We start from the raw sequence: 13,831 nt of genomic DNA on the forward strand, positions 1-13,831 counted from the left end.
AAAAAAATGTAAGTTAGAGGGAGTTAGGTACCATTGCAACTAGAAAAATATCGTAAACGAGATGAAGATGCGCGGGGCGCTGGACGCATTTGTGCGCCTTGAATATTTGTAAATGTTATGTGTATTATATTTAGCTTATTTCATTTGCTTTTGGCTCGAGAATATATATTTAGAGGAAATGTCCATTATATCGTAGGGATGTACATGACACATACATCCACGTCCCTATTAAAATTATCAGGGCACACGTTTTTGCAAATTTGTTTTTAATGACAATATAATAAGAAACAGTATAATAATAATTGTAATATTAATTTTATAATTATAAATTGTTGTGTAACACTATTTTGTTGATTTATTCAATAAATTTCTTTTTCCAACTCTCTTACCACCACTTTAATAATAATTATTCAATAATAATTATAATATTAATCATATATTTCCTTAATGTTAATTCCGCAATCGATATCAATCACTTACTCCCAACTTCCCACGTGTTCGCACCTCAGAAGAATAAAAATATCGTGTTTTTTCTTGTTTTATTATCAAGGAGACGCGGTTTAATTATTTGATCATCATCCGTTTTATAATTATTCCAATGCAAATTGCCGTCATTCAGCTTATCTAATAAAAGGAACACACGCTCTTGAGTTTCTTCTTTTTCGATTGTGTATGTCTCCTTATCTATATAATCGAATCTATTTGCTCTTGTATCAGGCTATAAATATTTTTTCCTTTCTCCCCAAAACTCCCCCCTCCCCGCCCGCCCCTATCCCGCGTTATACCCGTTGCGTCGTAGCATGTGGACGCACGTATTATTTTGTATAGCTCTGCGGTACATAGGTATGTGTGTGAGTTGTGTTGTATATGTTACATTATTACTAATTCACCAGAATTTTCATCATGCCCGTTTGGTTTGCTTAGTATCTCGTGTGCTCGCTTTGCATCGTCACATATTTGTCACATTGAAATAATGATCATTTTTTTTATTATTAATCTGTCGTAACACTTAAACAAGTTTTTGTTTCCTTTATTCGACAACTTTCAGCACCTTGCCAATTGCGATAGTTTTATCTGAAATAATATTTATATGAATATTATCGCAGTCGCGCAGAGCAAATCAGAAGAAAAAATGACGGCGATAGAGAAAAAAAATCGCCATGTTATCGTTTACTCACTTTCATCCCTAAGAGTGAAGCGGCCCATTTGTTGGAATAACTTGAATCTTTCAAGACATATGACCCCCGCGCACTCGATTCTCATTATAGCCACTTGATCCTGTTTGACGAACCTCGGCCTCGTCTTACTCTTATCGCCGGTTTTCTTATCCACTAGACAGATCAGCGCCTTCACCGTGACCTCTTCTGCGGCGCAATGAATGTGCATGACCGCGCTGTATCCCGCGCAAATGATGCTCTTGTGTTCCAGAATCACCACCTGTGCGTCAAAGACCTTGCCGGTCTTAATAGGATTGTTGCTGTCGCATAAAACAAATCCAGGACTGACGTCTTCCTCCTCGATGCCTTTCAGCTTGATCTTGACGTTTTCTCCAGGCCCGACAGACGTCACTTCCTCGTCATCCGACCACAGCTGATCCACCGTCACTGCCGTCTATGTGAATTTACAACGAAATATTCTCATAGGCGTACATGTCATCTTACTTATATTACAAAATCTGAAGCATTAAAAATATTATACGATAAACAAAATGTTACAATTTTTCTGAATTAGGTTAGCGCAAGAAACATTGTACCTCTTAAATAAAATTATAAATTACAGTCCTAAAACAATTGTATTAACTTTTCAACAATCTTTTTATCTAGAACAAATTTTCATTCTTTTTTAAGGAATTTTAGTTTCTACAAATTCTGTTTAAAGTAAAATTCAATAAAAAAAAACAACATCCATTTTGCGCCAATGTAAAATATAATTTGAATAAAGAATAATATAAATTAATTCCTTATACATACCCTATTTGGCATAACAAGCAATGACTGTCCTTTTTTGGCCTCTCCCGCTTCAACCTTGCCCATGACTACTGTCCCCATATCCTTATATTTGTCGACGATCGGCATGATAAAGGGTCCATTGCTCTTACGATTAAGTGAGGGTAGCGAATCGATAAAAGGTATAAATGGTGGGCCGCTGTACCAATTACAGAGATGTTCAGGTATCGGATCCTTTAAGCCTATACCAAGCTGACCGGAAACTGGCATAAACGTAAGATCTTTCGCAGGATTGAATCCTAATTTACGAAGATATGGCAGTATCTTATCCCTGAAAGATATATTAATGTTTTATTATTAAAGAGATATTTTACTTAATGGAATAGTAAAATAATCTTAATAATTTTAGTAGTTTTCTTCTAATAATTTTTAAATTGTACTTTCAAGTAATGTTTCAGATGAAATCTTTCTACACGTCTCACAGAAAATCTCTCTCTCTCTCTCTCTCTATATATATATATATATATATATAAAATATAACGTATGTATGTATGTATATATGTATATGTATATATATATATGTATGTATTCTATTTTCTAATGGCTCCGCACACACTTTTGCATAACGCATAACGTATATACATAAGTAAATTGATTGGTCCATTAGCAAAGTGCATAAGAAATTCAACCAATCAAATTTCTTATGCATTTATGTTGTGCGTTATGCAAAAGTCTGTGCAGGGGCCCTAAATCTCGCTTCTATTCAATTCGTACCTGCATTCATTGTATCGGCCCTCGTCCCACTCAACAGTGGGATCGTCCATCTTATTTACTAGTACAACCAAATGCTTGACACCTGCGGTTTTAGCGAGCATAGCATGCTCTCTCGTCTGACCCCCTCTGTCGAAGCCCGTCTCGAATTCGCCTTTTCTCGCGGAGATAACGAGGACCGCCAAATCGGCTTGCGCCGCACCGCCAATCATGTTCGGTACGAAGCTTTTATGGCCGGGTGCGTCTAATATCGTAAAGTGCTTTCGCTCCGTTTCGAAGTAGGCTCTACCCACTTCCACGGTCTTTCCCTTTTCCCTCTCCTCCTGGTTTGTGTCCAGCGCCCAACTTAAGTACCATGTTTCTCGACTTCTCTCCTTCGCCTCCCGTTCGTATTTCTCTAAGGTACGTTTGTCGACCATCCCCGTGAGCGCCATGATCTGGCCTCCAATAGTTGATTTTCCAGCGTCTGCAAAGCACCGGATATAACGTCTAACAATTGATAACTTCATCAAGGACGTATCAAATAAATTTTCTATGAGCTTTTCTACTGCATTTACATTTTATTTAGATTCTTTACTAATCTATTACTTACCGACATGTCCTATAAAAACAACGTTAACGTGTTCCTTTTTGCTTTTAGTGTCTTCCGCTACTTTAACAGGTTTCTTTTTGGGTACTTTAACAACCAGTTCCTCGTCCTCGTCATTATCAGCCTAGAAATAATATAAAATATAATAATAAATGTTTTAAAAAATTCATAGAAGTCAATGTAATATAACTTAAGAACATTAAAGCATGTTTCAAATTTTCTAATCAAACTTATACTTACTTCCTCGTTTTCTGGAGTAAGTAAAGGATCCCCATCAACCGCCGCTTCTTCCCAAGAATCTGCAGGTTGATGCTCCGGGCTGGTATTTAATTGGTCATTGACATTCGGCGGTGGAGCCCCTCCCCCAGCAGGAGGTTCCTCAACTCGACTGCCAATTGGATCTGCCAGAACGGGAGTAGAATTTCCTATTTTAAAAAACACACATTACTTCAGAATCTTCAGAATAGTATACCCAAAATAATACAGAGGGCCACAGGTTTCTCAATAAAAAAATAACAGATTAGGAAGGAATTTGATTAGATAATGAATACATGTGTGTCAATCAACTTGTCACCATACAAACATAGAAGAAAATGTTTTATCTTACAGTAAGTGTCTACATTAAATCTTGGTTTATACATTCTGAAAAGATAATATTTATCTTTTGCTTTATATCAAATTTTTATGATAATTTCCTGCATAATATGTAGAAAGCTAAATTTACATTTTTTGTTGTTTCAAAAGTCATTTCAAAATAATTATAAGAAATTGTAATATAAATGATATGTGTGATATCAAAGTGTCAAATTGCAATTTTTCACAAATACAGATATCAATTTAGCATAAATGTTGTACAGCACATTCCTAAAATATCTTTTTAAATTTTTACAATTAATCTTCAAGAAAATTCAATACCAAACTTTCACAGATAAAAAAACTTTCTACGTTATTGCTGTCGAAGATGGTTAGATCAATGAAAAGGCTTCGACCTTGAGTCAACAAGGTGTATCGAATGTCATATGATATTCGCTCAGATTCAAAACTGTGGAACGTCGAGGTAAGTGGAGACTATCGCAATTGTACACCCAACCACGACAAGCACAACAACAATCTCTGTCCCATCGAATCTCGTTTCTTACGTTACAGTTCCTATCGCACATGGTCCGTATTTGATTTCAACAATTGCGTAACAAACGAATCGTACACGCGGCAGGTAACGTTAATGCAAAAAAGCAGTTGACGCGGAACCAGACCGGAGGGTTTCTCGCACATAAATGAAACCATATGGTATCTATGAACGTGACGCCTTGATACGGCGAGGAAGTTCCGCGTGACTCTCCGCCACGCGTTTCACCGTCACCTCGCGGAGATGTGAACCTCGAGGGGGCAGGACGTCGAGGGGGGTTAGTCGCGACCGAGGGATCGCATGCGTACGTCACAACACGACGAGCGGAACAAAAATCAGCCGAAGGGAGGGTGGCGAAAACTGACCATGATGTATCTCGACGGGCACGGAGGTGTTGGTGGTTACGGTGTTCATCACGGCGGAGGTGGCGGTGGCGGAGACGGAGGCGGCAGCGGCCGCGGCCGCAGAGACAGCAGCAGCGGCGGCAGCGGCGGCGGCGGCGGCGGCGGCAGCGGTGACATTGCAAGGGCTGCCGTCGGCCGTCGTGGTCGCGGTCGTGGTCGCAGTCGCGGTCGCGACCGCGGCGACGTTGCTCTGCGGCGACGAGCTGCTGATGCAGAAGGAAGGCACGAATTCCGCAGCGTTGACATTCAGGGTGGAGAACTTGCTCTCGATGGACTTGTCCTGCGACGTAGGCGGCGGGCCGACGATGTCGCCGTTCGTGTCCGCCTGCTGCTCCCACGAGTCTGGTGCTATGCTGTTCGCCATGTTAATATTGTTTCGGCGCACACACACACACGACCGGCCCGCTAGGCTAAATGGATAATACGGATTCTCTCGCGAGGGTGGTGGGAGAAGGAGAAATAGAGAGAGAAAAAAGAGAAAGAGAGAAAGAGAGAGAGAGAGAGAGACAGGGAGATCAGGACACGAGGAGTCGTACACGCCGCTACGAGCCGCCGCGCGTTTCGATCCGATTCACGACGAACCACCGGGGATTATCGGGCTCGGGACGAGTCTTAAAAAAATAGTTATTTTTCCAGCGCACTTTTCGCATACACCACACACCGCGTACACGCGCGTACGATCGCTACTCCGCGTGCGTGCGTACGTGCGTCCCCCGTGGTCTGCTTCGTTGCTGCTGCTACTGCTCCTGCTGGTACTGGTAGTGCTGTTGGCGCTGCTGCTGCTGCTGCTCTGCTACCGCCGCACTTCGACCGGAAGTACCGGAATCGAGATATCGCGATGTAGTTCGCGGTATCCCACATGGCAGACGTGCAAGCGACGCTAGCCAATCACGCGAAAAAACGCCAGATAAGATTGGTCATCATTTTATTAGTAGCGCGAAGCCATTGGCTGCGTTCAGCAGAAAAATCAGCTTTGCAACTCTGTGTAAAATTCTTCAATACGATTGGTTCTTGCTCTTAGTTTCTGTTATATCTAAACGTATAAACCAGTCATATAAAAGAATTTTACACAATTACAAAGCTGCTTTTTCTGCTGAACACAGTCAATCAGAGTCGATCGATCTAATAATTGAATTGCAAGTTGGAGCAGAGTTAAGAGAGACTTTTCCAAATAAATTAGGTTTTATTATTATCATTTATTGAGAAAATAAAAAGTAAGAATTTTTTAAATTATATCGGCACATTTTTTATAAGATAAAGTAGTTTAAAAAGTTAATAACTTTTAACTTAACTTTGTTAGTTTTATAACTTTTAATAAAGTTAGTTTTGTGTTCATGTAATTTTTAACATTATTAAATTAATTTTATAAACCATTAACTTTAACTTTACTTAATTTTTTAACAATATTAACTTACCTAAGGTGTAGTCTACAATGAAGACTTAAGCTTTAAGTTGTAAGAAATTGACTAATCACAATTGAGTATTTTTATAAAAATCAACTGCGATTGGTCAATTTTTTAGGGCTTAAAGCTTAAATCTTCATTGTAGACTACACCTAATTCTGATTTAAATTAGAAATATTTAGGGCCCCCGCACAGACTTTTGCATAACACATAGTGCATGACACATAAGAGAATTAATCAATCAGAGTCGTCTATTTTCCTCCCCAGAATAAAAATAAAAACCTCTGATTGATTAATTTTTTTATGCATTATGCATTTCGTATTATGCAGAAGTCTGTGCGGGGGGTCCTTAACTTGACAACACTGAAATGGGAAATTAATATTCAACCAATCAAAATAAAATAAAATAAAATAAAATTTATCTAGTTGGCTAAATTCTAATCTCCAATTCACAGTCTTCAATCTTAAATGCGTAGTGTGACAGGGGCTTTAAGTACTTTAATAGCTTCTGTGTTCAGCTGAGCGCAGTGATGAGAACTCGCGAGATATTTCTCGCGCACGCGCATCTAAGCAACAGCGGCGCAGCGCATTAACGTATATATTTAGTGGTACTGTAAAGGTCCTAATATTCATCGATAAAAGAATGTGAAGAATATTGTAAAGAGAAAAGTTTTTATTAATATTTTATATTAAAACAAAATCCTACTTATGAGCAATAATAAATTTTATTTATTTAATATATATTTTTGTAACAATTATAGCCGATTTATTACATAAATATCAACATTTATTATAAGAAACTTGTAAAAATCTTATTAGCATTTTTGCACTAAAATTGAACATAATAAATATGGCGCATTAAAACAACATATAATAAAAATAAAATATAGCCACTTATACGCATGTTTGGACCCTTGTAGACACTCGATATAGTACCTACAACCGTCACTGAAAAAGTACTGATACGTCACCTCACGCATGCGCACGAACGCGCCTGCCGCGCGGAATATCTCGCGAGTTCCCATCACTGGCTGAGCGTTGCTTTTGACGAATCTTCAATCTTCGCCAGCGTCGTGAGACAATTTTTCGCGATTTTCTTGTAGCTTAGTAGCTAGTGACGTTGAAACTTGGATTAAAAAAAACACTGAAATCATGGATTTACTGGGATCCATCCTAAAATCCATGGACAAGCCGCCGTCGGTGAACGAGAAACAGAAGGCCCTCATGAAAAGTTAGTTCACTCCCAACCTAAGACTGCTCACTTTGGAAAAATAAATTTAAAAAATAAAAAATTACGAACACGGAGCGATTTAAGAAATTACATTGGCTCATGCAAACTTATTTCCGATTATGCAGAACAGCAGGAGGAATTTCAGAAGCGTCAAAGGGCCGAGGCAGAAAAGCTCAAGAACTTTCGACAAAAGGTGAAACAGCTTACTACATCCTTTGTACCTTTTAAATCAGTTTGTTATAACGCAGTTACCTTCGTACATAGGTCGAAGAGAAGATTAGCAAGTTTCTACAGAATGATAACGCGAAGGAGTTTAAATTTCCTGCCATGGATCAGATACACAGGAGCATCGTGTAAGTGTGTTGCTTTAAAAACATTGTGAGATAAATGTTTCATACAAAAATTGATTATTAATTTTAAGTAATTTTATATTATATTAAAATTTGATTGTAATTTTTAGATATATCTATAAGATTAGAATTAACTGCTGTTATAATAAAAAAAACTGTTGGAGATTAATAAATTTTTCTGTAAATATGTGAATTTATGTTAGAGACATTTATCTTGATCATGGAAGATCCTTGTTCTCTAAAATAACAATTTCCATTCTGGGTCTCAGTCATGACGTGGCAGAAGTGGCAAATGTCTTGGCATACTCCTTCGGCGAGGATGGCGTCGACCGGTACATTATGATCTTTAAGAGGGAACACCCACCTTCAGAGGATCAGCTAAACACACTGCGCAGAGGTGAGGAATGGAATGAGGAGGTTGCAAAAAGGCTGAAAGAGGAGAGAGAGAGGAAAGCCAAAGAAGAAACAGAGTACGCACAGTCTAGGAAACGAAAAGAGAATTTCGTGCCTAATAGCTTTTACAAGGATAAGTATCAGCACCTAATCGGCAAAGAAGCTGCTTTAGAAGCAGCTAGGAAAACAGAGGCCAACAGCAGTTATGGATGTGGTAAGTAAAAGCATAAATAAAGATATAGACATATAAGTTAACTAATTTTTACTGCAAACAAAAAATTATTCATGTGATTTTAAACTATGATATACATTATTATTGAGACTGTTTAAAAAAATAAGCAAAAATAAGAATAAGCAATATTAATACTTGTAGTAAAGATTGTAAAACTTAGACACGTTTACGCTAATGTAGTTAATCTTGGTTTAACTTACTTTCTGTCTCTCTAATTCTTAGGACTAGGAGAAAGTAGAAAGTAATAATGTATTCGAGCTGCATTTCTTGCAGTTTATCTTGCAACTGAAAAGAACTATTGACTTGATGTCTGATCGAGTCAACAAATCAAATACTCTATAAGTTAAATCAAAATTGAAGTTAATCTATATTGGTACAAACGAGTCTTATTGTCATAAAATTATTTGATCATTCTCATCTTGGATGTGTACATGTATAATGAAATTTCCTTAAATTCTTGCAGTTCCTAGCGAAAACAAAAAAGATCAAAGAAGTATAGAACAAACTCTAGCCGACATACGTGCTAAGAAGAGGAAGTTGGAAGAAATGAATAACGAGACTAGTAATTGCAGCGACAACAGTACAAAATAGTGCTATTATATAAATAATCATAGGCATACATAAATTATATATATATTCAATTAAACATGTAAATAATTCAACATATTAGATATGTTACAAGTTCTTACAAATTAGTGCATACACACTCGTTAAGGGAAGCCGCGCGATAATGTGATTTGTCAAGTTTCCCTTAGTTTCGCGTAGTATTCTATGAGGTACTATATAAGTTCTACGATGGCATTACGATTAATGTCTACCTGCATTGGAAGTGCAATAACTCACTTCCGTATCATCTCGCTATTGATACCGTGTATTTATTACTAAAGAGAATTAGAGTCCCCTATTTACAATATAATACAACGTCTCGTGCGTGCACGTGCATGCACGGATGCATAAGCATTCTTATTTCTCTGATATTTTCTCTTGCCTATAAATTAAAAAGCAGCTCAGCGCCTCTATTCCAGTCTATAGATATTCTGTGGTGGAGTATTTAGGAACCGAAGTTCTCGGGGCTGGTCTCGGTTTCGTAGGCGACGGAGACTCGAATACGATCTGTTCTTTCAGAGTGAGCAGCTTCGTGAATTTCAGGTTCGTCGCGGATTTGTATAGTTCCAGACCCCGGACGATAATGACGTCTCGCACGTAGGCTGCATTGTTTTGTACTAACTTTCGCTAAAAGAAAAAAGAAAATAAAATTTCATAAGATTAGAATTATTCATAACATAGTAGCTTGATTTAATAATAACTTTCGCTTTTACCTCTTGTTTCAATTTCGGATCCGTGAGCGAAACGATCAAATGTTGAACTTCAACGCGCATTACGGATACAAGCACACCGTCTATCGTGGATAAAAGTTCAGGTGTGGCTACACTAAGGCAGTCTTCCAACAGACTAACGTAAAGCTTGGAAAAAGTCAGTGTATTGTACGTCAAGGGTATCCAACAGTCGTTCGTCTGTAATGATGGTATACCAATACCGAGATCATCGAGCTCGGTCAATAATTTCTGAAGATTCTGACTAGTTTCCAGATTGGTCGGTCGCCAATTGTCCTCCGCTACGTGACGCTTCACCGTGTCGAGACAATTTTCACCCGCGTCTTGGATAGCTTTGGCTAACGGAGATCTAAGCTGCCCATCTAACTGATAACGCAAATCCATGCCAAGCTGGGTTAACTGAAAATCGAATTACTATAAAATTTGCGCATATAATATGCAGATATAAAAAGGTTTAAATATATTTATTACTTTTTAAAATAGAAGACTATTTTTAAGATTTAGAATATGTACACACTTGATCGCAGTGACTTCGGACAGCGACAATGCACTCTACCAATATGCTTAGCGTAACTTGTGGCACAAACAACTGTTGAGCTAAGTGCGACGTTAAGTGCTTCACCTCCTGGCTGCACCATACAACTAAGCCTTAAATGACAAATTAAATTAATTCCCTCAGTCAATCATAAACCTTTTGGTTCTTATTCTCAACGCTAAATTACCAGAAGTGCAATTTGTAGACTTGGGGAAGGTTTTCAGGAATTCTCTCGCTATTTCCACTATATTGCTGAAGGCGATTGCGCTGACCTGCTTCACGTAAGCCACAGTTGTGCCTTCCTGTTTGATTCTCTTCAGACGCGCCTTTAGTACCGCGCTGCACAATCGCAGATACAAATGACACGCTTGTGCGCTTCTGTTCAGCTGTATCAGGAGTTTGACCGCACGTCGGGCGCTCCTCAGACCACCACCTTGCAACGATTTCGCTTCCGCGCTTGATTCCAGTTCCTTGGTCAACACGTTCACCAGCGAGCGGCCTCTCTCGTTCACTTTCGTCTGGATCTCCGTCAGTAATGGTGTTGATTGAGCATCCTTTAAATAGGCTTTTGCCTTCTCCAACAGGCCGTAAGCTTCCTCGAAGTGACGTTGCGCTATGCAGGAGTCCAGATCCTCAGCCACTTCTAGCACCCACTCCGGCGGCGGTTCATAGTACTCCGAGTCATCATCGTCCTCCATCCCTATCAAATATAAAAATACTTGATGAATAAAAACTCAAGAAAAAGGATGAAAATAAGAAACGTACGAAACATCAAAGGATCTTTAAAAAATGCAGGAGAGAGAACTCTATATTACCTAATGTATTCGATTCCAAAGACATCGAACGGGATGGTGCCGCTTTATCTTCCTTCGGATTCTTATCGTTATCCGGCGTGTCGACTGAATTCTCTTCCACTAGTTTTGCCCTCTTCGCTTGCTCGCACTTATCCAACCACTCTTTCTACAAAATAAGATTCAAATAACACCCCTCTCTTCGTGATATGCAGTTATTGTTTTCGAACACACTAACTTTACTTGTCGCTGTAGTACACTGGAACACTCTCGTGTCGGAGAACGCCAACAGTTTGAACGCTAGCTTCACAGTACCATGATCCCTCACGTTGACGATCGCTAAGCTTTCTAGATTATAAACCGCTTGCATTTTGTACCTAGGTGGGCCGCGTCTACCACCATTGGCCAGCCAAGATGCAATCATCAGGACGTCGTTAAATAAGTATGCATGAATTCTTTTTAGTGGCGTACCATCGAGTGGATCTAACTCAAGCAAAGAACCTTCGTGTAAACACGCGCGTCCTGGAGTTTCGGCTAAGCTCTGGCAAAGAAAAGAGAGAAAAAGATAAAGTATTTATAAATCTTTTATATGAATAAATTGATGTTCATATAATATATCCATGTTAAAAAGTCAATATTTTTTAAAACTAAATTAAGTTAAAGTTAATGTCTTAATAATGTTAATTATATTAAAAGTTGAATAATAAAAAAACTAATGTAGTTAAAAGTTAGCCATTCAGTTAATCGTTAAGATTAAATTAGAAATTAATTTTAATTAATTTATTACAAAAATATTTATATTAAAAAATTAGAATGTTATAAAATTAAATTGAATAACAAAATAATTACAATCTGAATCATCAAATAAATTTAACATTTATAAATTTTATTTATAAATTAAGTTTACATGAAATAATAAAAAATGTTATTTTGTATGTTTTGAAAATTGAAGTTAAAAATTGACTTATTCAAAATTAATTGAGCTATCCAAGTTAACAGTTATTGGTTTTTCAACTTCAGTATACTTTTATAACTTTTTAAGTAGTTACTTGATTACCCAACCCTGAACAAATTTCACTTGTTAAATACCAACCATTGCACCTTCCACATTCTCAATCAGCTGAATGAGCTTCTGCTTTTGTTCCTCTTCCTTCGATATTGAGTCACCCGAGTTCTCCTGCTGCGACTCGGGCAGATCCTCGAAAACCACGCCCGTCGTCCTGGTAGAGCCCAGTGTGCTCAGCAAGGTGCGCTGTTCGCTCAGCAGCTGAGACAACTGATACATTTCGCTCTCCAGATGCGAGATCTCCTTGGCAGTCTCAATGAACTGCATGTAGTTCTGGTAAACGTTTCGCTTCAACTGAGCGGACGTGTTGTTCGCCAGCTCCTGGATCTTCGCGCGCTGCTGCCTCAGCTCGTCTGCACCCACACATTGTGCACTCAATTCCTTCACAACTGTAAAAGAGAATCTATTATAACAGATGCAACTCCTCTTTCTCGTTCTTATTGTATATTTTTAAATTTGTCTGCAATTTCACACATAACTAAATAGTAAATAAACTGATTGTACAGATAAAAAAAAGAGCGACAGTACAGTACAAGTTATGAATTTCACAAGCATCACATGACAGAAAACAAAGTGCGATCGATCCCGACAATAATTTTCTTTTTAAATCGTCCACGTTTTACGTTACTCGACGTGGTATTTTGCGTGCCGTGCAGCGACTCACATTTCTCCGGGTTAAAGTCCTCGGCTGCGAAAACCTTCGCTAGGTTATTGTCGGCCATCGCGAGGGGATCGTTGCCCGCGGGGGGAGTATTTTCACTGTCGTCAACAATACCGTGCGTCTGTCATGTTACGCGCTTCCGTCGAATCCCTTCGCCTGTCACCTGTCACAAATAAATCATGATTTCGTGTCGTTCGTTTACACCTCCGCCCCGGATCTAACCTCGCTCACGACATATCCAATGCTGCGCCGCCGAGGGCGAGACTGGCGAGAGCAAGACAGGCGGTAACATCGGAGTTTTTCAAATTCCACTTAGCGACCGTGCGGATTTACCGACGCACGATGAACAAAGAGCTGTTAGCGATCGATTTCAAATTGTGAATAAATCGCGCCAGATGGTGCGATCACCGTCTCTATTTGACAAACACATTAAAAAAATTTTATATCAATAAAATTCTCTCTCGTAACATAAAACCGTTATTTATTTTACACTCGAAACATCTCATTTTTATTTTTTTTTTGTCGACGCGAGGATGACAATTACAAGACAAGTTTTAAGGTCAAGTCGATTGATCTCCGGTACCTTATAACGACGATTCGCATCTACTCTCTCAGCTGGGAGTGTGGCGGCTCCTGTAATCCGGCTACTCGGAGGCTAGTTGTGTTGGAGGGTCTGAGGTCGGGGGCACCTGCTGGTGCGGGATTCACGTTGACTGGGCGTCCGCACTAAGCTCGCCATCAATATGGGCACCCTGGAGGAGTCCGGGGTGACCAGGTTAGCTAAGGAGAGGCGAACCGGGCCAGAGGGGAAACCCAGCAGCCAAAAGTCTCCGTGGCGGGCAGTAGTGGGATCGCGCCCGGGAGTGGGACCGCATTGGCAGCCTGGTTGATATGATCCGACACATAACTTTTTGCTTTTTTTTTTTAATTTTCCAGTAATTCCCAGAGCCTCCTCGTACTCGTTTGTAAAGAATATGATTTTTTCAAGTCACTTTTTGA

At 39.1% G+C, this 13,831-nt stretch overlaps 3 protein-coding genes across 3 annotated transcripts; 1 reads left to right on the plus strand and 2 right to left on the minus strand.

The window, feature by feature from the left end:
• Window positions 1–337: 337 nt before the first annotated feature.
• Window positions 338–6,054, minus strand: LOC105836796 (eukaryotic peptide chain release factor GTP-binding subunit ERF3A). Its single transcript, XM_012681080.3, has 7 exons — window positions 4,798–6,054; window positions 3,547–3,731; window positions 3,310–3,430; window positions 2,721–3,183; window positions 1,971–2,277; window positions 1,179–1,611; window positions 338–1,074 (listed from the first exon to the last, which is right to left on the minus strand). Exons 1-7 carry the CDS (start codon window positions 5,198–5,200, stop codon window positions 1,031–1,033), a joined length of 1,956 nt encoding a protein of 651 aa, XP_012536534.3. The 5' UTR covers window positions 5,201–6,054; the 3' UTR covers window positions 338–1,030.
• A 1,168-nt stretch (window positions 6,055–7,222) lies between these two features.
• Window positions 7,223–9,111, plus strand: LOC105829482 (sperm-associated antigen 7 homolog). Its single transcript, XM_012668348.3, has 5 exons — window positions 7,223–7,470; window positions 7,596–7,663; window positions 7,735–7,823; window positions 8,090–8,427; window positions 8,909–9,111. The coding sequence occupies exons 1-5, from the start codon at window positions 7,392–7,394 to the stop codon at window positions 9,034–9,036; spliced, it is 702 nt and encodes a 233-aa protein (XP_012523802.1). The 5' UTR covers window positions 7,223–7,391; the 3' UTR covers window positions 9,037–9,111.
• LOC105829481 (exocyst complex component 8) lies at window positions 9,014–13,134 on the minus strand. The gene is made up of 9 exons (XM_012668346.3): window positions 13,055–13,134; window positions 12,836–12,995; window positions 12,199–12,560; window positions 11,344–11,646; window positions 11,130–11,274; window positions 10,502–11,014; window positions 10,297–10,427; window positions 9,765–10,178; window positions 9,014–9,678 (listed from the first exon to the last, which is right to left on the minus strand). Exons 2-9 carry the CDS (start codon window positions 12,891–12,893, stop codon window positions 9,472–9,474), a joined length of 2,133 nt encoding a protein of 710 aa, XP_012523800.1. The 5' UTR covers window positions 12,894–12,995; window positions 13,055–13,134; the 3' UTR covers window positions 9,014–9,471.
• Between the last annotated feature and the right edge of the window lie 697 nt (window positions 13,135–13,831).

This window comes from Monomorium pharaonis, chromosome 11 (assembly GCF_013373865.1).
Source record: "Monomorium pharaonis isolate MP-MQ-018 chromosome 11, ASM1337386v2, whole genome shotgun sequence".
Taxonomy (NCBI): Eukaryota; Metazoa; Arthropoda; class Insecta; order Hymenoptera; family Formicidae; genus Monomorium; species Monomorium pharaonis.